Source organism: Microchirus variegatus (genome assembly GCF_963457635.1).
Source record: "Microchirus variegatus genome assembly, chromosome: 9".
NCBI lineage: Eukaryota > Metazoa > Chordata > Actinopteri > Pleuronectiformes > Soleidae > Microchirus > Microchirus variegatus.
The window spans coordinates 17,406,503-17,433,000 of record NC_139810.1 but is presented as its reverse complement, the minus strand read 5'-3'; the positions used below and the strand labels follow the sequence as shown (position 1 = coordinate 17,433,000).

General features: G+C 39.4%; 2 protein-coding genes across 2 annotated transcripts in view; one reads left to right on the top strand and one right to left on the bottom strand.

The window, feature by feature from the left end:
• Window positions 1–3,462: 3,462 nt before the first annotated feature.
• On the bottom strand, window positions 3,463–9,849 carry dcp1a (decapping mRNA 1A). The gene is made up of 9 exons (XM_083895447.1): window positions 9,679–9,849; window positions 9,311–9,351; window positions 8,816–8,943; window positions 6,480–6,546; window positions 5,929–6,067; window positions 5,528–5,620; window positions 4,701–5,285; window positions 4,193–4,426; window positions 3,463–3,590 (listed from the first exon to the last, which is right to left on the bottom strand). Exons 1-9 carry the CDS (start codon window positions 9,808–9,810, stop codon window positions 3,510–3,512), a joined length of 1,500 nt encoding a protein of 499 aa, XP_083751573.1. The 5' UTR covers window positions 9,811–9,849; the 3' UTR covers window positions 3,463–3,509.
• A 3,300-nt stretch (window positions 9,850–13,149) lies between these two features.
• cacna1db (calcium channel, voltage-dependent, L type, alpha 1D subunit, b) overlaps window positions 13,150–26,498 on the top strand; it is a gene marked incomplete at both ends in the record, with an annotated part of 63,222 nt that continues 49,873 nt past the window's right edge. Inside the window, 3 exon segments of the mRNA XM_083895043.1 lie at window positions 13,150–13,177; window positions 14,826–15,294; window positions 16,167–16,272. Coding sequence (XP_083751169.1) covers window positions 13,150–13,177; window positions 14,826–15,294; window positions 16,167–16,272 — 603 coding nt within the window.

Sequence of the window (26,498 nt, the reverse complement as noted above, 5' to 3'; positions counted from 1 at the left end):
AGCCCAGTGAGCCGGAGTTATTTTCCAAATTAACAATTACATTTTTAGTTTTAAACACGTGTTTTGAAAGATTTCTAACATATTTATGTTTTTATGACAGATGGTCTAATACATTTGTGAAACACACACACACACACACACACACACACACACACACACTATATACAGTATATATATATAGGGTGCCATGCTCTCACCTTTCAGTAATGGATTTTTCTTGTTCTTGCTGTTGCACCGTGGAGTAACATGGATGTCAATTTTTTTTTGTCATATCTGCACCAGTGTGATGAAAAAAGGCGCACGCTTCTGTACTTTAAATCTGGTATTTAAATGTAAAAATGTATTCGAATTTTAATATGAAAAAAAAGACTTGTAAACCCTTCACAACAATCTATAATATGTTTGAAATGTCTGATAGTTGATTGAAATGTACAGTGTGTATAGAGTAACATGGCATCACAGATGGTCTGAAACATCACAAACAATAGTAATCTTACATCAAAGACCTTTCCCAAACGTGCCATCAAGTAATTTAAAAAAAACTTTTTAATGTTAATTTTTAGCAGACTAACTTATTTTTGTTGATCTTGAGACATCCATAGCCAGGTCATCTTTCCACTGGTTGAGATTAACTTTTTAGCAGCATGTGTCAAGAGGATGAAAAAGGGGACATGACACATTATCTTACGAGAAGGACATTCATGTAGTCACTTGGTCTTACACTTGTGTGGGCCTGGTACTGACTGATAACTGTTTAATGCTGGCAAGAGAACACATACAGCATACAGTATGTTGTGGGCTTCAACAGATTAACAGTGAGCAGCTAGTGACATCTGGTGGTCAAACAGAGAAACTGCAACAGTTTGGACAAACAAATGGAGAAAATTGTCCGGGAAATACTAAACCAATGGAGAAGAAAACCCATAAAGCAACAAAATAAACAAAGGCAGGCAACTGTATTTTCAAAACTTTAATATCACAAAATAATTATCATAAACCAAATCAACCACAGTGACGACAATATTCAGAAATTGATGTAATTTGCAGACACTTCTCCCAAACTTATACCTCTGGCCAATTAAGATAAATTATACCATGTAAAACAACCTTAAAATGTTAAACATTTGACCGTCATTAAAAACAATCTGTACATTTCGATTATTCTTCCGACGTGCGTTTATTCAACCAACACATGCCAGAAGTGTTGGCAAAGTTACCTCTGAAACTAAAATAACAACAGGTCAAAGACAAACAATCTGATTTCCTCTGTATTTGTGGACACATAATACATTTTAAATTTAAAACTGGCCAAACGACGACTCAAAGACAGATTGTGTTGAAAACACAGCTCTGATCTGAATTTAGAAAAAAAACAAAGACTGGCACATATAAACTGCAACTGAACACCAAATACATTCCAACAGCAGGATCAAATTTAACATGGAGGTGATGCTTAATGCGGAAATTCACTTCACCTAATTCAGAGGTTTCCAAATGCAAATGAGAAAAATTGAACTAAGGAGAAGAATAAACTTGACTCATAACATTGTTAACAAAACCATCATAAACATGAATCATATCTGGAATACTGCATGGTTTGGTAAGCTAGGATTTAAGTTTAAACGACCACGTACTGATGCGACTTAATATAACTGAACTATTTCATGAGCTTTTCAAAAGTGTTGTGAGCTTGTTAACTACAACACATCAAATGAAACGGAATCTTTGAAAGCTGATTTTCAGTTGTAGATCAGCTTTCTTTACTCAAACAGCACTCAGAGTTGCTCACATGGAGGAGACAGGTGGGCTTCCTCCTGCTCCGGCTGTGGTTTGCAGAAATGATGGTTTTGTGCTTGCAGTAGCATTTCACTGCAATAAAAAAGAAGCCATATCACCACAAATTACTTTTATTTAAGTCTTTGTGACTTAATTGTGGCTTGGGCGAAATAAACAGAAGTTGGAGTGGAGGTAGCATATGTTATTCATCATTAGTTTGGATTACTGGTATAAACTCAACCTGGTGGGAAACAGACTGAAGCTATAAAAACACCAGCCGCCCCCAAATTTAATTTTGTGATACTCAAATTGCAGAACTCAAATGTTTAGCGATATTTAGTGAGACATTCAATCCTAAGATATCCCCAAAATGCTGGTATCCTTTAAGACATTGCGATAGTGGTCTATTGCACATTCTTCCCCAACAACATCAAGTACTCAAATTCAGCTGGAAAAGACATTCAATCATTCACTGTCTACCACTTTATCCCACGCAGGAGCGCCGCGGGGTCGCTGGAGCCAATCACAACGGACACAGGGCGAAAGGCAGGGGGTTCACCCTGGACAGGTCGTCAGTCCATCGCAGGGGCCAACATACAGAGGTGAACAAACACTCACACTTGCATTCACAACTTCTGTCAATTTAAAGTGTCCAATTAACCCCTGCATGTTTTTGACTGTGCGAGGAAACTGTAGAGCCCAGAGTAAACCCATACGCAGACAGAGAGAACATGCAAACTCCATGCAGAGTTGTGTGACCAACTCAAAACGAGATGAACAACACAAATGAGAAGAAAACCTCTGAAGGAAAAGGAAGGATAGGGAACTGTGTAGGAACGTAAAATGTAGATAGTGTGTGTGTTCATCTGTGCCTTTATCAACATGTCACAGTCTGTAAAGTTGTAATAAAACAAATAAAACGTGGAGAGGACTAGGCTGCAAGTGCTGCTTTAAACATACTGTATGGTAGGTCTATCTTCTCTCAACAACGGCTGAAAGAAAAAAGGAGATGATGCCAAAAAAGCCACAGAAACTCTTAAAGGCTGAACAGTGTCTCTGTGGTGAAACAAAAAACATGGTAATAAGTTCAGTCAGTGACAGATAAGATCTTTTTAAAGTCACTAAACAGACTTTTTGTCTGCGAGGACTCTCAAAAAACAATTGTGAGGTTCCAACACAGAAGTCTTTGCCTCAATATGTAGTCAGAGCTTAGGTGTGTATATTATACGCTCGCACTGCGAGAGTATGGTGCGAAGATGGGAGTTGAGTGAGAAAAGCAGCGACTGTAGTAGTGATCAGCAAATTCATTATAAGTGAGGTCACTGAAGCTTCACTGTGGTCCCCTCTTAAACCAGCAACAGCTGACCTTTACCAGTATGTGGCTGAACGTTCATCACGTTTTCCAAAATAAAAAAAAAATTAAAAAACTCAAGGCCACAGTGGGGAGTTTTATTTAATTCCTCACTTCCACAGCAGCTCTGGACAAAAATGTGATCCAAGTTGACGCGAGTAGCCAAAAAAACATGCCAGCGTTCAGGTAAAACCCAAAAAAAGGTCTGAGTGAGAAACAGAGGAGTGAAGAGCGGAGTTCCTGCTGTAATAACAGACTGATGGTGAAGAGTCGCAGAGTCAAAAACCTTTTCACTGCACTTCTTTAACTCTCATTAACTTCTGGTCATCTCACAGGTCGTTAAGGGGCTGCAGCGCTGAAAGTGGTGACGGTTGAAGTCGGACTATAGCTTCATGCTGCTGAAGTCCTTGGACAGAGTTTGCAGGTAAGCATCATGAATGGCACTAAGGAAGTCTGGGTCATTCTAGACAAGAGAGAAAGCAAGAAGGAGAATGAACAACTGCAATTCAAACCTTCGTTTACCAATTATAGCATGTTCCTGTATTACATTCTCAAAATGGTCATTAGAAGAACTATACAGGACATTTTATACAGTTCAATATTAACAAATAAGGTGAACGTTAATGTTGGCTGAGTTGCAATAGAAATAACATACATATTGCGTAAAGGGTGTCTCGTCTAATTTAAACTGACCATCATCGACTGATCGACAACCAAGAGCATTTTACTCTCAACACTCAACCACAGCTACTTTCCAAAGTGAAGCTGTGTTTAACAGCAAGCCTTTGATCCTCACCAGCATTCCAGAACTGATTATGCCTGATTTTTACCTGCAGAGTTTCACTAATCTCTTGATACACCCTGACTGACTAGATTGTTTAGTTATAATCAAGCTACAAAACAATTCTGCTTCAATTACTTTCCTATGTAGGCTGTAGACATCTTACAAAATCTTTAAAATTGAATTCCCTAAAACCGGTTCTGTTTTACAGTGCAACAACTGGTTTTTCAGAAATATTGTTTTTGACAAGATATGCTGCTTTAAACAATGACAATTTGCCTTACCATTATGAGGTGGATCAGTGTCTCCTGTAGCTGTGTTTTGCTGCATGGGGCTGGTGGAGGCTCGACACCCCCTACAACAGTAGAGGAGGGCTCAGGTGGAGCTGGAAGGACCACTGATGATGCTGCAGTTGCTGCTGTTGTTGTCTTAGTACTTGACTGCTGAAAGGCGCTGGGAGAAAGAAGCACTGATAATTCAGGTCCTGGAACAGAAAGACCTGGACTCATGGGGACAGCCTGAGAAGGAAAATGACAAACAAAAGAGGAGATATTATAAAACAAGAAATAACATGCAGGATTACCATTTTTTCTGCTTTGGTATAAAAACAAATGTGAGAGACCGTCTGCAGGTAACCTCAGCAAACATCCATACATCCATCTTTTATCACTTTATCCTCCCAATGAGGGTCATGGGGGGGTGCTGTGTCCAATCCATTGCAGGGCCACATATAGAGACAAACAACCATCCACTCAAACGATAGCAAATTGCAAAAAAAGACTGCCAACTCACAGACATTGGTTTGATCAGGTTTTGAGACTGAGAGAAAACATCCACCTCTTTGCTTTGCTGGAGAATAGGTTTTCCCATGGGCTCTTGGAAGCTGTGGGGAGGGACCAGAGTGCTAGGCAGGAAACTGGGTGCAAGGATGGGTTTGTGAATGTCTGAATTCACAGATGCCACTGCTGGTTTGAGTTTGTTGAGTATTTCCTGCCCCAAATAAGCTCCAGAAGGTGCTGCTGGTGCTGCAGGACCAGGGGGAGCAGCACGAGGCTCCGAGCCAGGTGGAGGTACCATGAAAGGTGAAACTGAGCACCGAGGCTGGGGGTCTGACATTGGGACAACCGATTGGAAAACAGGGCTGGGATGCAGTGCATAAGGAGCTGGGAGCAGGCTGGGGACTTGGTGTTGCTGGTTGGAGATGGAGTTTTGATGGGCTGAAGTGGTATAAGACTGGTTCTGAGTGAAGGCAGCAGAGAAGTCACTGGAAGCACTGGTGGCGTGGTGTGCAGGCATGGCAGGTAGAGAGGGATCTTTAGGGAGGGATGAGCCAAAGAGCTCCTCGACTGTGATCTGCTTCACCACTGTGTGAGAGTTCTGGTGGGTAAAAAAACCATATCTATGAGCCGGGAGCAGTGACATGGGATGAATCAGTGTATTTAGCGGTTTGTAATATGTCCAAGATTATCAGATTTCTGCAACCAAACACTAAAATAGTGACATCTAGAATAAAAAGAAGCACTTTCTCTTTGTTCAGTGTCTGTACACAGGAGAGAAAGCAACAAGCAACAGGGATGACTGTGTTATTCTTTGCATGCACGCTTTTGCAACGTCTGTACCTTTTCTAGTTGTGGTGTTCTGTGGGTTCTTTCTGTATCACTCATAGCTGTCACATGTGACTCTGTAGAACCATCCGTTTCACATGTTTGAGTCTACACACACACGGAGAGAGAGATAGACAGACAAATCATTGAAATTTTAATGCCCTCAAAACCTAAAATAATCCCAGATTTAGTATTACTGTAATCTCTGATATGCATGCATCTTTCCCGTAAGTTTATTTATCCATGGATCAGTGAGTGGAGGTATATAAATAGAACAAAAAATACTTATCAGATTGAATAATTCCTTATCTGTAAATAAATATATGTTATAGATAAATAATTAAAGATGATGCTAAAATAAAAAATAATGGGGAGGCCAAAAATATTTATAACAGCACATGACTTTGCTTCCTCACTCTCTGGTATTCTTCCTTGGCTTTACTGAGTAGTTCCAGGATGTCAATGGGTCGTGGCTCTGCGATGCCATTGGTTCTCCCCAGCTCTGTCCTCTCAGGTGAATCTCTCTGGGCATGGTCTGCTTCTTGCTTTACAATCCTGAGGGAGAGTGAAAACTTCACACATTGTCTGAACACCTACAAGTGACCCGTCCTGTCAAATTTGTATTCAAATACTACTTAACGAATATTGAAAAGCACACATGTATCTATATATAACTAACCCCTAATGAATGAAGTCTCATCAAACTAGGGCTGCAAATACTCATTTGTTTCATCATCAATTAATCTGTCAATTATTTTAGAAACTAATTGAGTAATTGTTTGATCCATAAAATATCAGATAATGTTGATTGGTTTTAATAATGTCTTTGTTATATGGAGCAAAGAAACAACACAATATTGAAGCTGAAAAATCAATTCTCAAAATAGTTGACTACAACAATTAATTACTAATGGTTGCAGCCCTACATCCATTTACAGACACACACTTGACCTGTTTGGCTACTTACTTGACCATCAGCTGAGCAATACGTTGACAGTCGCTCTTGTCATAGAACCAAATACTGTAGATACCCACTGCAAGAAAAAACACAAATACTTTGTAAAACACATTGTATTCACCGGTCAGATAGCAGAAGCAGTGATACAATGACTGTCTGGGCTTATGTCTCTACATGTAAGATTGGGCATATTTCTACCTACCATTTCCATGCTAATTAGCTAGCAAATAGTCTAAGGGCTGACTAAGTCAACATTAACCCAAATATTAAAAGCATTGATAAATCAAATTGTAGACACGAGCTTCTGTGAAGGCCCCAGAAACCTTGACCTTTGATAATTTTTTAATTGGTCCAAGTGAACATTTCTGTGTGATATGAAAAAAAAATTCTCAAAATAATAAGTTACACACTGGAATGACAGACAACCTGAAACATGGCGGTGGCTGTTAACAGCGACAAAAAAACAAAGATGCATCAAAAATTAACGAGGCAGAATTAAGTTTAGCCTGATCCCTCAACAGTCATGTTAATGTCATCAACGGTGTCAAAGCAAGACACTGCTAATGACTAAACAATCACACACTGAATATCAAGTTCATCATCATCCAAAAGAAACCCGTTATTACACAAAATAAATCGTAAGACAAAACTCAAAACTAAATGTCAGCAGTTACACTTGTTATATGTTCATATTGTATTGCTTGTGTGTGATTTGTGTGTGTGATGAAACAGTGGCGTATTCAAGGTCCCCCAAGAGGCTATGGTAACCTAGCAACCTGCATGTTTGCCTCCCTGCAGCATCTACTGCTACTAAGGGGAATATGGAGAGGTGTAAACAGGTGTGTGTGTTTGTGTAAGTACACTAGTATCTCTAAACAGTATTCCCTGACTTTAAGTCACTTGTCAGCCTCAGTGAGTACACCAGTGCTCGGAAAGACTTGTAGCAAGAAGAGCTTATTTATCATCATCTTCCTGAAGAATCCATTTTCAATGAGCTATTTCTTTTTTTTTTTTTACAGAAACATGGACAGCAAACAAACAGACTAGAGTATGTCTGACCAATTATTGCCGGAGAAGAACCAGAGGATCCACAACCAATAACTTTTATTACTGACTCTTGGGAGGGAGACCTACACAAGCAACAAAACCTGACCAGTGGAGTAAAACTCAGGAGACAACAATCCCAGAAAGAATTTACTCTGACCAGTCTTTCTGAGGTGACTGTCAGCTACAAGGGGTTAAAGCATCTTCAACGCAAACTGAGGATCATTGTCAACCAAAGTTTTTCCTTAACGCCTGTATCCACTTTCAACAATCCATCTGTTAAAACTTCTCTGAAGAATGAAAATGCTACCAGCAGCCCTTGGCCTCAAGTAAAGATATTGGAGATGCTTCTCTGGTCTGAGTACTAAAACGAAACTCCGTCATGTCATCGATACCAGCCAAGCTGATGGGCAAAACAAGTCCAAAGGGGGAACAGTCCACTCTGACGTTGACTCTGGCCATGTTATTTTTTCTGATAAGCAAACAAATGGGAAAACAATCAAATTCCTTATTTGTTGCCTTGATGAAAGTCCTGTTCAGACTTATGATAGATTATCTTGGTGGCAGTGCTGTCAGCTACTTTCTTAAGCTCTGATGGATTTCTTTTAGCTTCCATAGATAAAGTCATCAACACAAGTACCATTTTATTATTAAAATATAGATGCAAAATAGTCACATTTTTAATTTAACCTGCTGGTCATTTTGTCTGCTTTTGCCCTAATGCTAACTAACATTAGCCACAGTGGTCAAAGCAAGCTAAAACTGTTGGAGTCCAGTAGGCTTTTGTGTGGTCATGAGTCGAGAAGTCACCTCAGAAGAAGTTTTCTTGCTAGATGAAACTCCAAGACATGAAGATGGCTTCAAGCACAAGGGAAAAGAGAGGTTCCAGAGAACGCTGAGGAGGTGTCTGTCTGGCATTTTCAGAGGTACCTTTTTACTCTTTTTCACTCGGTGTGTGTGATAGTAAATATCACCAACACAGCTGTTTACTTAACACTTTCATAATGTTCAAATTTCTGTGACAAAATGTTGAGTGACAAAACAGTGTTTCTTAGCATTTGACAAGAACAACATAAGGGCTATTGGAGAGAAGGCAATAAACAAAACATTTTTCTGATATTTTGAACTGTATTTAATATGACCCATCAACAAGGTTTTGATACCCATTTGATAATCAAAATACTAAAAATGCTCATCGCCGACAGTGAATAATACAGTATTCTCTTCAGTAAATGTAATATCAGCCCACACCTATTCAGATGTAGGTTTGATATGTGAATAAAATTCGACTAAATACTCACAGTTGCCATTCCTGTAGAGCAGAAAGGGATCCTGTAGTTGGAACTCCAGATCTTTGTTGATGGGCTCCACCAGGTTCTCTGTGCTCAATCGATTCATGATGGTGAAGCCATGATGAGGGGAGGCAGACCTAAAAAAAAAAAGGAAAATCACTGTTAAACACTACATTGCCATATCCAAACATAACATCACTCTTTGATCATACATTACTCATAAGTTCAGTATGAGCCTCAAATCTATAATTTTATGTTTAACTATGATACATTTTACATGTGAGTATAAGACTGCATGAGTAGTACAAACAAGTAAATAAAATAATAAGTAAATAAGAGTGTTTACTATGCGTGCGGCCTACACACGTGCACAGACTACGTCAAATGACGTCAAGTGCGCAGATAATATTAAACGAAACTTAAGAGCAACATTTTCATATTCTCTTGCCACACTATTATAAATAAATATATGAAAGAAAAAAAATATATAAATTGACCACTTGCCTGGAATACACAAACAATGTGCCCTCGATGTCGGTCTTCTCCTGAAATTAAAAGTTTCACAATTACTATGCGTCAAAACAACAATCGTCAACCGGAACCGTGCTAAATAATAGCTGCGGACGATGACTGATAGCATTGCCCGCTAACTTGTGTTAACGCATGTAACTTCGGGCTAAGTGTCAAATGGAGTAAGATAATCAAATTAGTATAACACACTGCATAATTGAAAAAATATTTTAGATACGTTTCAATTTGACACACACTGTTATCATATTCTCAGTTGTTGTTTTAAAGTGTTTTGTCGAAGAGCTAGCATTAGCATGTGGAGTGAATGCACAACAATGTTCTGGGTCTTTTGACAAACCTACCCATTCGTTCGCTTTTGAGTTAAAGTTGTAGAGAGCCACTTGACCAGTGACATCGAGTAGCTTGTTTATATATGGGTCCTGTCTCTGTAGGGCTGCTAAGCTCATCATATGTCCAGCATTTACGTTCTCCATCTTGGATGTGATTGTTGCTCCCGCACGGTCGGATTTCTGCAGACACTTGAAACTTCCGCTGTGCCCGGAAATTATTATTGTTCACTCCATCCATCCATGGTTCACTGTGTTTAACTGAAATGTAGCGTTATAGCTTGTATAAATTAAATTTCAGGTCGGTCCTGTGAACTTATCTTACGCAAAATGCTTTCGAAAATTAATCGCTCCAATTCTTCTCCTGTCAGCTTCTCCCTCAATAGAGTAAAAAAAAAAAACTTAATAAAAAAGTAAGCTGTGTTGGTTCAGTCAACTTCAGCAACACTGCACAGTGATTTTGTAAAAATAATTAGCTTACTCATGTTCAAAAGAAATTATATAACATGTATTGAAATTAAATTACAAAAAAATAGATTTGCACCAAGGAAACAGCTGTTAGTTCCCCTTTAAGAAAACAATAAGTTAAACAACAACAAAAAAACAAAAGATAGACTCGCAGCAATCATTGTTAAAAGGACAATCAATTAGTCAAATGTAAAGTGCAACACACAGAATAATGTACTTTTATAAGATTGAGAAGAGAAATGAAGGACAACAACCCACAAACTAATGAGCGAACATCAAGATTCAGGGACCAGTTGCACTAAACATGGTGTGATTACACAGGGAATAGATAGATAGATAGATAGATAGATAGATAGATAGATAGATAGATAGATAGATAGAAAGATAGATAGATAGATAGATAGATAGATAGATAGATAGATAGATAGATAGATAGATAGATAGACAGACAGACAGACAGACAGACAGACAGACAGACAGACAGACAGCATTTACCCATGACCCTTTTCCAAAACCACTAACTGTGGGAACACATCTGAATGTCACTTAAACTAAAGACCTAAATTTTGAGGACAAGTATCTGTTATGCAGACACAGTTAGATTACATGGTTGCATAACACCACAGTTCTGTGCTACTGCACTCATTTTGAATCCACTCTGACATGTGGTCTGTAATCTGAGAACCTCGACAGATGGAGAGCTATTCAAATATTAAGTGAATTTATAGAGTTCTACAGGCTTATGTCAAATCCTGATTTTTTCTTTAATTTGAAGATATAACCATACAATTACATAAACAAAAGGAAAAAGCCACTTCTAACACTTGGATGGGTCCAGATTATGTTGTGTAACACTAATACTATACACTACAGATTTAGAATATATTTAAATCAATCGTATATAAATTTCTGGGGAAAACATAGATAGATATTTGGCCCTGTTGAGCTAAAGCTGCCTCCTTGCTTCACCTACCTCTGTTGAGGGAACATTGGGATTATAATCTGAGGATTACACACGACTGTGAAACTGTTATCCTCCATGCAGGCACAGGTAATCCTATCACTGGTAACCTTAGCACAGCCCTGACAACTCATTTTCTCTCAAAGTCTTGCGGTATGAGGAGAGAAAGTGGCGCAATGATGAGGCCCCAGAGAGGAGCCAGGTGACAGAATGCCATTCATCACTAGGGGAAGACCCCTGAGGGGTAAGTTCACAGACCTCAGTCTCTTTAGGAGCTTAACCAGAGAGATTGGATGAGGTCACAATGGTGATCATCCCGTCAAGAAATGTTCCTGACAGGAGAAAGTTTCATCAGCTGGGTTTAGTTTTGCTTTGCATTGTGAATTGTGTCATGACTGTAGAAGTGAAATAAAAATAGATGCTATATCCCGCTTGTTGCTGGTATTAACAGTATGGCCATTGGCTATGTTGTCTCGTAGATGTGGGGCTCAACAGTGCACTGCCTCAAACCTAACTCTGGGAGTTGCATGCAGATTACAGTAACATTTCTTTACATGCTTCCTAATGCAAACACTGTTAATACAATTTAAACAGTTAGATCTAATTACTAACATATGACTCACTGCTGCTTCACTGGCTGTAATTTCTCCAGTATTCTAATATGGTTTTCTTATAACCTGCAGCCCAGGCCTGGCACCAGGATGAAGTGATCTTGTTGTTTTTTGTTTTTTTTGCAAGACTGCAAATGTCTTCATAAAATAACATTAACTGATTTGAGAAGGTTAAATGAAAACATTCAATTACTTTTTCAAAGCTACATTAATTGAAAACACTCAAAACTGATCAGTGTGAGATGCACCAAAACACCTGTTGTATCTGTCTTGTCTTACTCTCATCTGCTCAGTTTCAATAGCATGGACATAATGGGCCTTTAGTCACATGTGTCTTGTCTAATTGTGTTGTTCTCAATAGATCATTGACAGTTTGTTGGTTTGAACAGTTTGATGGTGAGTCCACATCAGAGAGTGGACTTGCATACTCGTACTGTAGCATGACACTGAGATACGACAAGACAGTTTTTTCCCCTGGGCCATAATAACGCTGAAATGCTGCGATCTTTACTGAATTAATGACCGTATTACTTACTACCTATTCTATGTATATGCATTCTCTCCATTATCATTGTTTATGTTTTCATCCCATCTTATTTTTTTTGCTCATGTTCTTTTATTAAGACCACCAGGGGGCGACTTGGCTGGTTGCAAAAAGAAATGATTTACATCAGCAAACATTTACCTGAGTAGCTAATGCTCCCAATCAGTAGTTTCAGATCCTCTTTCTTAAATAGTGCATGATGTCATTTGTTTTAAATATATTGTTCTGATTTAGAGGAAAATAGATGATAAAGCATGGCACATGTGAGTGGACACCAGTGTGATTGACATTTTCAGATAGGAGCCTGGTTGCAGGTGATGTCTGTGAATCATGACTCTCAAAGCTTCAGAATTCTGATGACATCACGACCAGTTGCCACTTGCAATAGATTCATAACGTTTAAACAGAGAGGGGGTAAATACAACTGATTGGGGACTAAGTCCCTGTGAAGCCCCCAGTGGTGCCGCACCTGCTATACTTGGATGTATTCATATTTGCAAAAGCAACAAATCAGGATATTTGTCAGTTTGAGTTGATGTGTATTTAGAAGCTTTTATTTGTCAGCAGGTGTATTTCCACATTCTAACACTTCATATATGCCATGTGTGATTGGCGCAACTTGTTCGAGTCCATCCTCAGCGGGACTGAGTAGTGACAGCAGTGGGATTGACTGCTGGTGTCAGCGCGTCCTCTCGGTTCCGCCGTGAATCTGCAGAAGGCAGACAGACACCCGGATGTGGCGAAAATGTTTGGCGCTCCTGTCAGGGTTCGCGCTGTGAAAACATTTTATAATTCGGGTTAAAGGGTCGGTTCGGGGCTTCGCGCGTCGACATCTCTGGATGTTTTTATTTTTTCAACGATGAATTGGATGTAAAGCGGCTCTTTTCAATGTGGATTCGAGGATGCAAGAAGCAGATGAACAGTCTGAAGGTAAAATCTGTGCGCGGAGCGCAGGAGGAGAGTTGGAGAGATGCGAGGGAGACGTGTGTGTGTGTGTGTGTGTGTGTGATAGAGCGCGCTCCCTGTCTGGATTGTCTGGATGTCCACCTCTTATATTATATAGAATTATTTCTTATTGTTTACAAGGTCTTGTGAGATGTTTTCCAAGTTATTGTAGTGAAGAAATTAAATGTTGACTGATTATAATCATGGATGTGAGCAGTGGTCATATCAGCGACTTCTCCCACCAAAAATGCCAGTTTATTTGCCTTTATATATATAAATATAGTATAGTAGTAGTAATATAGTTTTATATTTGATATTTGAGAAACATGTTAGTCACGTCATGATTTTGGGATCATGAGACAACTTGTAGAGAATGGATCTGTGCGCCCTCCAGGAGGAACCGAGAGGCGCTAAAAGAACTTTTCAATGAAATCCTGTTAGTTGTTTTGTTTTGTTTCATCGTTCACAGTGTAAACAGAGTCCAAACAAACACTGATTTGGTTAAACCAATACATGTAATTGATAGTTTTAAGTGCTGGTCGGCAGCAGAGAGTCGGCTGAGCGTGTTATTAAACGTCGCGTGACAGATGTGCGACATTCATCGAACAGAACTGCGGGGATAATATCAGACACACTGTGGTCGACACGTCCTTCACCATCATTGTCTTCCTCAGTCATTTTAAAAGTCGTCTTAAAACATGTGCTTCAGTCACGTTTGTTGACGTCAGTCATTTTCAATCAGCGACTCCTCAGTGTTTGAGTACATCTGTGATGAATGAGTGATGTGCTGTGGTCATCTCAGTGTGAGAGCTGTTGGATTACATGTAGTGTTGGTTATAGCTGTGACAGTTTCCCCTGATGTAGTTACTGTGAAACAGAGTGACTGTGTCAAGGACACTGACTTTTTCACTCCAGCTCTGTATTGATTTGAATTACCCTCTGTTGCTCTCATTCATGTGGACTGTCCTGACCATTTGTTACTCTACACAATCATCCATTCAAACCAGCTTCTTCTTCTCCTTTATATGTATACATGTATATATATATATATATATATATATGAATATGTGTGTTTTAGCAAAATAAAGACAACAGTAAATAAATCAACAATGAAGTATCACTTACCCTTTGTCTGAAGGGACAGTGTCCCTTCAGACAAGCACTGACCAGCTTATTAAGAGTAACATGTTCCCCTCATTTTTAAAAACAGTCTAAAAACTGACTAAATGCCACATATGATTAACAATAAATACATTAGGACAATAAGTCAGCTCAGCCTAAGTGATGTGAACGTTTGATTTCATAAAGGAGCCACATCCAAACCTCCTGTTCTTCTGCTCTTCACCTGTTCATCCACCATGACTTCTTCACTGTACAGAGTGACTTTGTTTCTGTTCATACAGCCTCACCCGACTTTAAAAAAAGTCTTTGTACACATGGTATATCATAAATAACCTGTCAACTGTCATAAATTACACGACTGTCTTGTACACGGTGCTGAAAACACACCTGGAGCCAGGGGTCTGTGTGTTTGAGTCATCGAATAGCAGCTTCATTCATATGCCTCAGTTTTGTTTATTTTCACACTTCCATCTTTAAAACAATAATCATCTTCCCAATCTTTTCCCTGCAGGGGCTCAGAATGCCAGCAATAGAAGGACCACTCCCTCCATTGACGCCTCGGCCCTCTGCTCAGAAAGTCGCACCCATCTGCACCAGCTCCATCCACCAGACCAACTCCAGGCTCCTGCCAGCACTGGGAAGCCAGTTGGCTCCTGCCATGGCCTCCTTGGGGCCAGTAGTGACATTCAGGTTGCTGGTGGCACTGCCCCCGGTGTCAGCCCGGTCCTCGCTTGGCACGCCGCCATTAGTGCTGCTCGCCAAGCACAAGGCGATGCTGCAAAGCAGGACACGAGTTCACAGCCTTCGGTTTGCACCACTGGACCAGCTCCTGTAGGATCACTGGCACAGAGGAAGAGGCAGCAGTACGCCAAAAGCAAAAAGCAGGGAGGATCTACCAACAGCAGGCCACCCAGAGCTCTGTTCTGCCTCACACTCAACAACCCGATCCGCAGGGCCTGCATCAGCCTGGTGGAGTGGAAGTATCCTTTAGTCTAAAGACCGAGGCACTGGTTCAATAGATGTATGACACATAATGTGAATGTCTGTATAGATTGTGTTTCTATGAATAGATTGTTTGAGATTATGGATGAAACGTTATGGTTACACCTCTAGCGTTGCTCCCAAGTACAAATACATTTTAAAAAGAAAGACACATCGGAGTTCAATATCCAGGCAATTGAATTTTATAATTTATCTCTTTAACAGTTTAATTGCACTTGGTACAAAGGACTTGTTGTAGACATTTTATTGTGGAGGCCGGTAGTGTAAGCAAGTAGCAGTTCAAATTAGGAGGGCAATGGATGACACAGATCTCTTATTTATGTCTGGAGTTTTCTTTTTGATACTCAGCATAGACTTGTTGTCACTCCCTATTCTGCTCTCCAGTGAAATAATAAATCCCATTTGCTTTGAGCTCAACAAGGCTAGACCGGTTAGCATACAACACCAGAAGACGTACAAGGAACACAAATAAAAGACGATTTTTACCGCAACGCACTGCAGAGAAGAATTATAGACTCTCTCCATTATGTTTGACATGATGATTATTTGTTAAAATAGGTTTCTCTTTGAGACTGATGTCAGGACTAGTCCTGTTGTATATTTGCAAATTACCTTTTTTTTTTTCACTTTTCACACCCAAACCATGTCCATGCACCAGGAGTTGCTGCTCTTTTAGGTTATGAGCTCCTCGTTATGTCCTGGTTAATCAGAGGACTTTGGAATTCCCCAGATTTGTGTCACACTTACTGTTACAAAACTTTAGAAAGATAATCAGTTAAATCAGATACAAACACCCATCCTGGTATTTTCCATTTTCAGACAGCAACGTTCCTTAACGGTGTGTTTCCAGACCATTTGATGTCTTTATACTGCTCTCTATTTTTGCCAACTGTGTGGCCTTAGCCATCTACATCCCCTTCCCTGGAGACGACTCCAATTCTACCAACCAAGAACTGGTGAGTGACGCGACACAAACTTTTCGCTGAAATACATTGTAGTGGATATTCCTGTAATATTATGTTGTAAAAATGCACATGAGAGCATCATATGCTGTGTGATGGTACACATCAGAGGTGAGAAGTGATGATGCTCGACAAACACATTTTCTTACCTGACTTGCGTGATCTCTGAATATACAGACCCAGAATTTCTTTTTTGCTCCAGTTTTGAGATATCGTATCCAACCATACATTTATCAAACCAATAGAGCTAAATAGAAAGTGGTATATGAGCACAAAGCACAACAATTATAATAGGCAATAGATAATTAGATTAACTTCTATTCGGACTCTCTCTTTTACTGAAAAAGTCCATACTTTTTTTACCATACTTGATGGAAATACCAAAAACCTTTAGTGATTACAGTTTTCATTTGTACCATATAGAGCCGCAACTATTTCCGTAATCGATAAATCTGTCGATTATTTTCTCGATTAATTGACTAATTGTTTGGTCCAGAAAATGTTGATAATGATGATCAATAACGCTGATCTGTGTTTGTCAAACCTGGAAATTATGATGTTCTCGAATATCTTGTTTTGTCCACAAACCTATGATTCAGTTTTAATGAATTCTTTGTTATGTGGAGCAAAGAAATTAAGAAACTATTCACATTTAAGAAGCTGAAACTATCAGAAACTAATAAGGAAATACACAAAAAAGCTTCAAACTGATTGATCGATTATCAAAATGGTTGACGATTCATTTAGTTCCATATTGTTCCAGCTCTAGTTCCATACAATTCATACAATTATCACTTTAGTTAACATAGATCTCTGCATTTGCATCATTAGGACATGAACATTCTCTCTGTTGCCACTGCCCTCAGCGATTGAATTGTATGTTAAATCATTTGCACATTGCTCAGCTTGTGCTCTTACAGATGTTACAGATGCTGCTTTGTTCTGAGCAAATATAAATAATATTTCCCCTCACATGCGCTGTGCTGCTGTCTGTGCCACCATTTGTCATCAGCCAGTCTTCACGCACAATGGCCAGACACAACACCTTTGCACAAGTGTGACTGTTGCGTCAGAGGGATTTCCTGGCAATAATTGGACGGATGTGTCAGGTTTCATTATTTGTTGACACGTGCAAACAGTAGCACATACACACACATATGCGCGACCACACATTTATTTGGTGCCTCCCGACAGTGTAACGTGTCAAATTACAATGTAATTAATTTATTTGACCCAAAGTTGATTATGTAAAATATTCTGCTGTATTCTTGCTGACATTTGAAATATTTTCTTAGACAAAGACAAAATAGTACTTTCTCTTTGGGTCCCAAAATACTGGAAACTAAGTCATTTGTTTAACTGCACAAGTATGGAAGTGATCTCTTGTGTGTGTGTAAATTTGACTTTTTTCTCTTAGGCGTGTGTGTGTGTGTGTGTGTGTATTTCTTACCTTTCCTGGCATAGACACTGACCTTGTCAGTACCAGTAGTTGTCATGGAGACCAAATCCTGGTCCTAACGAGGCAGAACCTAATTTCTGACGAACTAGTTAAGTTAAGGGTTAGGGTTATGTGAGTGTGTGTCAGAAAGTGAGTGTTACATGTTACAGATAAAGAATTATCCATGCAGTCCAAGTCTATTATTACCTCTGCACCATGTACGTTTGTGTGTTTGAGGAAAACCTTACAAATATTTTATTTATTTTTTTTGTCAGAGAGAGAATATAAGCATATGACACTGCTTTTATTCTGGTTCCAATGAGAGACATCCAGTCACTAATCTTCTCATTCTGAAGAAAGAAATGTGCCAATTTTTCTTTCATTTTTCTTTTACATTTTGATAATTCAGTTTTAAAAAAAATACATTTCCATGGTTACTGGAAATAACCATTCTCTGTGCGGTGTTTGCAGTGCTATAAAATGTGTTTTATCTGGTCGATGGAACATGATGTCGACCTTGCTGACCTTGGCTAAGCACAAATTCTGTCTCCATTTTACAGAAAAAAATGTCCAGCCCATTCATACAAGCAGAACATTTTACAAAAGGCTGTTGTTGATTTCCAAGTGTATTCAGTGAAGAAATGTCACTGCTCATAATGAGTTTGTCAGATGTGCGCGTGTTTGTTTGTTTGTTTGTGTGTGTGTGTATGTGTGTGTGTGTGTGTTGTGTGTGTATGTGTAAGAGAGAGAGAGAGAGAAGGTTTAGGGATTACGCATGGCAGTGGATTAGAGAAGGTTACGGAGAGAGGATTGGTGGAGAGATGCAGGAGTTTACAAGTGGGAAGTTTCAGTGGCAGTGACATACTGTCTGTCTGTCTGTCTCTATCCATCTATAAGCCTATGGTTTTTCTGTACTCTCTCCTCCACATCTCATTACAGTGAGGAACGGAGAATGATAAATATCCTATTACGCTGGTTTAGCAGACTTATGACGGCCCCTTTGGCCGCAAACTGACTAGCATACACTGCTGATTATCTTATAATCCCATAAGATCCCTCACTCATATGAATCTGATGCATGTGTGTGTGTGTGTGTGTGTGTGTGTGTGTGTGTGTGTGTGTGTGTGTGTGTGTGTGTGTGTGTGTGTGTGTGTGTGTGTGTGTGTGTGTGTGTGTGTGTGTGTGTGTGTGTGTGTGTGTGTGTGTGTGTGTGTGTGTGTGTGTGTGTGTGTGTGTGTGTGGGCATGGTCAGTCAAAAATGCAAAGTGAAAAGTGGTTCAACAAATCTAGAGATGTGGTTGAGGTTTGACATAAAAAGGATACGAGGTAGTCTTGCAATGCTAACGATCGGGTGGCATGTCACATGTATGAATGATAATTAGTTTAATCTAGTTTATTTAATCTGGACATAAAGAAGAACAAATGTTCAGTTCACATGCAGACATGCAAAACATTCACATTCATTAGTTTCTTCTTATGGAGTGGACATGGAGTGAGAAGAAGTTTAAAACTTATTTACAGTTTTTCCTCAGTCGCTTTGGTGCTTTTCTCACATCAGTATGTGCTTTTCTCACATCAGTGTTAATTTGCAATTAACATTTGCACAGCAGTTAGTGCATTTCTCAAAACAATTAGTGCAAACTGCAAAACCCTAGTGGATAACCTGCAAAAGCATGTCACTTGATTCAAAATGGATAGTCCATTCCTCAAAAGCAAGTATTCATGTCAATGAAACTGCCAGTGTCATCAAAATGAGAAGTCTTGACACCATCGTTTATGAACATGATAGTCAAATGGCTTGGTCATGTTTTCATTATGACAGTTTATTCTCTCAGTGTTTTCCAATGCAAAAAAAAGGTCTGAACTCAGTAAAACTACCTGAAAGTGCTCATGACAGCACTATACACTAATTGTACAGCCATTTGAGAACTACAGTAAAGTTACACATTGCTGTAGTTAGGGGAGTAAGTGAGATATTATGAGATGTTGGATTACTGTCCTATACTATACATACCTGTTCTCCCTACGAAACATTTGAATGATTGAATTCACAGTGGTTCTTCCAACATTTGGTTGCTCCCTCCGACCAGCCTCAGCCATTGTGAGGCTGTGATTGACAACATGGTCCACAACTGTAGCACTAATTTCATTAGGAATCTGCCTATGTGTTTGGTCTCTTCTCTCTCTTCCCCTGTTCTGTCCCCTTCCCCTTCCTCCCCCCCATCCTCATCCCTCTTCCATGATGCTGACCTTCCATTTCTGTGTCACAGAATTGTAAAAATGGTACACACTATGTCCTGCTTGGTTCATATATGCTTGCCAAGTGAGGGTTCATGAGATTCATCCCATGAGTAACAGTTCATGGGATGAATTGTTGATAAATTGTTGATAAATTGTTATTATTATTTGTCACTGGCTTATTGAAAACCACTCAATATCAATTTTTAAAATACACCAACTTCAGAAAAAAATCTGTATGTGTTTTCTCTTCTCATTAATGAATTCCATTTTAACTGCATGTGTCTTCACATGAAAGGCATGAGTCGGAGCTCATAAAAAAGTAAATAATCTTTTGGCTAGGGTTGTATATTGGTGTTAAAACATTCAGCCACATCATTTCCTGATTAAAATCATAGTCATAGTCTGGCAAATCACATGATAGGCTGTTTTCTGAGTTAAATTATGACCTGAGGCACTCAGCTGAAATCACCCAAAAAATTAAAGTGATTATTTTATCTGCACATGATCTACACATGGCTCCTCACTGTGATTCACAAGGATATCTGAGTCGGTTGTGTAACAGCAATCATAAGACCCGAATGCTATTAGGTGGGCAGACTCATCCAAAACACCAACACAGGAGTGAGTTCATTCAGTCTGTTGTGTGTGCGTGTGCATGTGTGTCTCTGTGTGTGTTGTTTATCAGATTGTGAGAGCAGGCTGTATTTGTGTGACTTTAGTGAATGAAAACATGATGTATCTGCCTAAACTATGCATATGTGTTTTTATACACTTTTGCACATTGCCATAACTTTAACACATGGTCGGAATACACTGTATGTGTGAGTGCGCGCGCAAATTTTTTTTATTTTTATCTTTGTGTGTGTGTGTGAGAGAGATTCTGAGAACAGAATGTCAGGTTGCGTCATTTTTCTCTGTCAGGGATTAAAGGTTTAGTGTGGAAGGCAAATGAGAGTCGCACTAAACAACACACAACTCCATCAAGCACCTGATTGTGTGTGGGCGTGGCTTTCTCTTTTCGTGTGTTTGTGTGTGTGTGTGTGTGCGTACGTACGTCGTGTGTCATCTGTACTCGGAGGCTTTTTATAGATGTTATGAATTGAGGGCCTGAGCTGTAAAACATTTGACTTCAGTGACTGAAATAGTATTTGAATGTATTTGCTCAGAACAGTTTGTTGTTAAGGTATATTATTTCAAAATGGATAAACATTTTATTGTTTGTTGTATTGCTGTAAGAGAAAATAATACGGCCGTCATTTTTGATAAATTACCACCCACGCTCATTCTAGAATAACAATTCGCCTCACTATTTCCTAAAGAGCCTCAGGTGTAATTGTTAAATAGCTTGTCTGGTCTTATCAACAATCCAAACCTCCCCAAATTCTTATACTGTTGAAGCTGTAGTGCAAACAAATTCATGACTATCATTGACATAAAATACATTATTTGATGCGTAAACTGATATGAACAATATATACAACAGTGGAACACAATTAACTGCATTGAAAAACAGATTTATTTACACAATCTTCATAATCATCACTCCACAACCATTACCAAAACATAAATCCTGAAAGGTGAGGAAACACTACGTGTCAGAGAATGTACTAAGCATTATACTGAAAACACAAGGTTAAAAAATGTAAAATAAATTAACACCTAAAAATACATAATAAAAACTGCCCAGGATAAAAAGACAGTGATAAAGCCCATCTGTGTATTGCACATGTAACCCTCAACTACAACCCTTTTAAATGATGTATTAAACATGTTCGTATTTAAATGAGGAAGCCGATGATACACTGATACACACACACACACACACACACACACACACACACACACACACACACACACACACACACACACACACACACACACACACACACACACACACACACAGTGTGACTCATCGTCATGTCATTTCCACAGCTGAGAGCAACAGAGACAGGATGTTAGAGAACGAGAGAGATCAATTAAATGTATCGGTGATCAGACTATAGGCAGCATGTGACTGGTGGTTGACCTGGCATGTTGTCAGCCTTCAGGGCAGTGTTTTCATACAAACATACATGGTGAAACTACTGTATATATGCCTCCTCACACACTCGCTGCACTTCCAGCTGACATTCTGTCAAGACGTGTGCGTGTGTGTGTGCGCACGCACGGAGGTACTGTGTGTCTGTGTAGGTGTTTGCAAGGAAGGATGAAGATGTGTGATGTAAGTGGGCAGCATGTGAGGTGAAGCTCTCATTATCAGCCAGGCACAGAAAACAGGGATGGTGTGTGTGTGTGTGTCACAACTGACAGTTTATCCCATCCATCCATCTTTTACCACTTTATCCTCCACATGAGGGTCCCATGTCAATCCCAGTTGACATGGGGCCACAAAGAGACCAACAATCATCCACTCTCACACTCACACCTACGGTCACTTTAGAGTGTCCAATTTCCTCATCCTGTATTTCGTAATCCTTCCAGAATAAAGTCATAATATTATGAGAATAGTCGTAATTAGTATTCAAGCAAAGTCTCAGATGATCAGCTGCAACGTGCATCAAGAGGAGAAATGCATTGTGCAAGAAACTGAGTGTGTTTGGACGAAAGAATCCCACAGACTTGCTTGGAGAAAATCATCTATTTTGTGGAGGCTGCAGGCTGTCGCTGGTTACATCTGCGTTTTGTTGCTATTTAATAACAATACATCAGATAACAATGAAAGACTTTATTCTCATAATATTACATGTTTTTCTCATAATATTACTTTTATCTTGTAATATTACAACTTTTATCTCATAAAATTATGACTTTTTCTAATATTAGAACTTTACCTTCAGTTTTGGCCCTAATACTGCTGCTAACCTCCTTTGTCTATGCTAGCTCCCCCTACAGCTTTTTGTTTTCATGTTTATTTATTTTGCACAATTAAAGGGACTTGGAGTGGTTTGGACACACACTAGTGTTACTACACAGAGGTGATGTTCTTAAAGCTTCATTTACCTTGTAGGTTCACTCACTGTTTACATGTTAAGTTTGTGTGTGTGTGCCATGGTTTTTGTGTGAGCATCATATGAAATGTCAACAGCGGTTTAACATGCTTCAGTGTGTTTGTGTGTGTGTGTGTGTGTGTGTGTGTGCCAGAAAAGGTCCTCGTAAAGTTTACTCAGAATGGCGTCTGCTTAATTTCATTTTGGACAAACAGCGAAAGACAGCAAGTGTTTTGGTAGTTACTCAGGACTGGTGGCAGAGGTTCTGCACTGGCGGTTTTAAACATTAATGTCTTCTATGTTTTTGCTCTTTCAGTATGCTCTTTGTGACAGACACAGTAGATGTTACGGGAAATGTATGGAAAACAGTTACATTTTAGTTATTAGGTACAATGGAGTATTGTGAATGGACACAGGACATGGTAAAAGTCAGAAATAATCTATTTTATTTTGTGCTTTTAACCCCCTAAGACCTGAGCTTTTATTTTGCGAGCATTTCGATTTTTCAAGTAGATTTAGCAGGACCAATAATTAAGTATTGTGGGTTTACTTTTATTATACAACACATGTTACATTGTATAAAACAGTTACATTTAAATTAGCTTCTCTACTATACTATACTTGATATAATAATAATAATAATACTGGTGTATTCATAGTTCTGCTATGCACAGAGACAAACAAAATAAAACAACCAATATATAGAGGATGTAGGTTTTACCTATAACCTGCCTACATACAGTGTGTGTATCCAGGTGCAGCAGGTCAACTTGACCATGAAATGGTCAAAGATGGACTGGTATGGTGCAGATCACTGCTGCACACCTGCGTCCAAATGAACAGCACCCGCATGGACACAGTGCTGTTTTCCGTTTCCTCCTGATCGCTATCATTGTTATTTGATGTGATCGACAATTTTATATAATTGTCAACTACCCTGAAAAGACAAAAAACTATCAAATGAACCCCTCATAAATACTGTCTTTGACGCTAGGCTAGCTCATTTGTTTATGCTAAAGAGCGCCGTTGTTAAACTGTTACAATCAAACGTGTGCAGCGCTGTTACAATGGCATTTAAAACACATCTGTTGCGACTACAAACCATACAGTGGGCATTTTTAGTATTTTTATTCAATGCGTGTTGCTCCTCCACCTTGTTTTACATACAGCACAGCCTGCTGCCGTGACAACTGTGGCCATGGAGACTTGTGGAGTATCCGAAGAGCAGGCTCTCAACAGGAGAGAGAGAAAGAACAGAAAAAGGACAGGCAGACTAAGAGGAGGAAGGGGAGAACAGGAAAACGAGGGGAGGGCAGAAAAGAAGGTGGCAGGGGGGTAGCAAGGGGGAGATTTTAGGAACAGGGAAAAATATGTAAGAAGAGGGGAGGGGGGTCTGAGGACAGGATGAGGAGGAATGAGAGCAGGAAGAGAGGAAGGACGAAGAGGAGACAGAAGTGGACAGAGGAGGAGACAATGTTTTTCATGTTTTGAATAACTAATATACTGTTTATCTGGTAAAAGTATAACTCAATCAGCTTTCATTTAGCATGCAGTTGTTTTGCATGTGTTTTAGTTTCATCAACTTCTGGCTGTAGACTGAGGTCATATACATGTTATTCTATACTGCATAGGCACATCTCTGAGGATCTCTGAGGCGGCCGTGGTTTATGATTTTAATACCAACTGTGGATTAGTAAGCTTTTGGTGGTCAGCCAATAGCAATGTTGGCTGAAATTTTTTTTGGCCATAACCGCTCTTTTGACTGCGGATTATGGATCCATGACTAAAAATAAATGAAAGCTAGAATGAAAAAGAAGAGAAACGTACAGAGGCCAAACTCATCTGCTGAATCATAAGCACACACTGGTGACTTTTTACTCATTGTTTCAAATGAATTAATAACAAAGCTGCGTCTTGATATCTGGTTTAGTCTGTGAAAACAAAATGGCTGCCAATAGTTTAATAATCATAGTGGTAACTTATGAAGCTGTTTATTTGTGATGTAGGAAGGAAGTGCAGAGGTCTCATCATTATTGTTATCTGAGAAATGTTTTTCTCCTTGGAATTTTATAAGAAATAGTTATACATTTTTGTATAATCTTTGCCTCTTTGAATGAGTCTTTAATCTACTGTAAAGCTCAACTTATTGCCACCTGCACTCACTTACCTGGCATTTTCCTCTGGTCTAACTGGATTTCACTTGGCCCAAGTGTCTGTATACTTGCGACCTTTTAGTTTGGACATTTCTGTTGAATCATACGTGATGCATAAACTGATTAGAGTTGACATCTATCTATAAAGCAAGTTGCGTCTGTGTGTCTGTGTGTGTGTTTGTGACGGGCATATCTCGCTGTTTGTCAGATTGCCCCAAGACTTTGGATAGGGGTGCGTATGGCCCGATGGTGTGCATCCTTGATTTTCATATTTTTTGGAGGAATTGTAATTTTCGCTGATTTATCATGCTGCATTTTTGCTGATTTATCACGCTACACCAGGCAGGCAGCGGCTCATCAGCAGCAGCTGCGCTGTCTGGAGCGGGGAGGTGGCAGTGAAGGGGCTGTCCTCACGGTGGGTGAGACATTTTCACACGGTTCAACGCAGAACATGGTGTTACTGAAACAACCAGGTGTCATTCACCAATATGCGAGCACATATATATTTTTTTGCATTTGCATGCTACTACTTTGCGGCTAACTTGGCGAAGGTAAGCTAGCAAGGCTACGATTAGCATTAGCGTAGGGCTAACATAATACAAGCATGCTACTACTTTGCGGTGAACCTGTTTCCATAATACAAACCACTTGCGTGGCTGACGGTCACGACAGCTAGCTATGCTAATGCTAATCAAAAATTAAAACATTTGCGTTGTGCCTAATGGGTTTGCACAGTGCTTGTATTATGTTAGCCTTTACGTTCCTTGTCATGCATTACCATAACTGAAAAATCTTCTTCAGCTCCCACTATAGGAATACATACTTCCTACGGGCACTGCACTAGTCATCAGTAAAACAGAGACTCTAAAAATATGAAGTATCTGTCATTTAAAATAACGCACTGACCATGTTTTACAGTACACGGTCTCTGTCGTGTAATTGTGCTCGTTAAGTGAGTGAATGAGGAAAGACTAATTGGTTTGATGATTAGTAAGAAGCAATTACAGTCTTCTCCTCTGGACTGGTTTCATGCATATCTAACACAACATCAGAGGACAGACCTCGGCCTCTGTGTAGATGACTGAGATAGAGAACGAGAGGAAAAGAAAATCAGTACAGAGAGCGAGAGAGCGAGAGAGAGAGAGAGACACAGAGACACAGAGAGAGAGAGATGTCAAAAGGGAGAGAATCATGTAGGATGCAACAGCGAGACGAGATGGGATGCTGCCAATATAAATCACATCTTTGTTTCTCCACTCAGCTGTCCCTTGTTTGTCCCTTGTTTCCAGTCTGTGCTACAAGACAAAGTAGGACGATCAACATGCTTCCTTTCCTCCTCCCTTAATTCCTTTATAATAGCAACTTTTCTCAAGTTTAGATGTAGGTTCAACGTCAACACAA

Coding starts and splice junctions, on each gene's coding strand:
- dcp1a (XM_083895447.1), bottom strand. CDS start 9,810: ATGGAGAACGTAAATGCTGGACATATGATGAGCTTAGCAGCCCTACAG. Junction 9,352..9,678: donor ACTCAAAAGCGAACGAATGG/GTAGGTTTGTCA, acceptor TTTTAATTTCAG/GAGAAGACCGACATCGAGGG. Junction 6,068..6,479: donor ATTGCTCAGCTGATGGTCAA/GTAAGTAGCCAA, acceptor ACTCTCCCTCAG/GATTGTAAAGCAAGAAGCAG.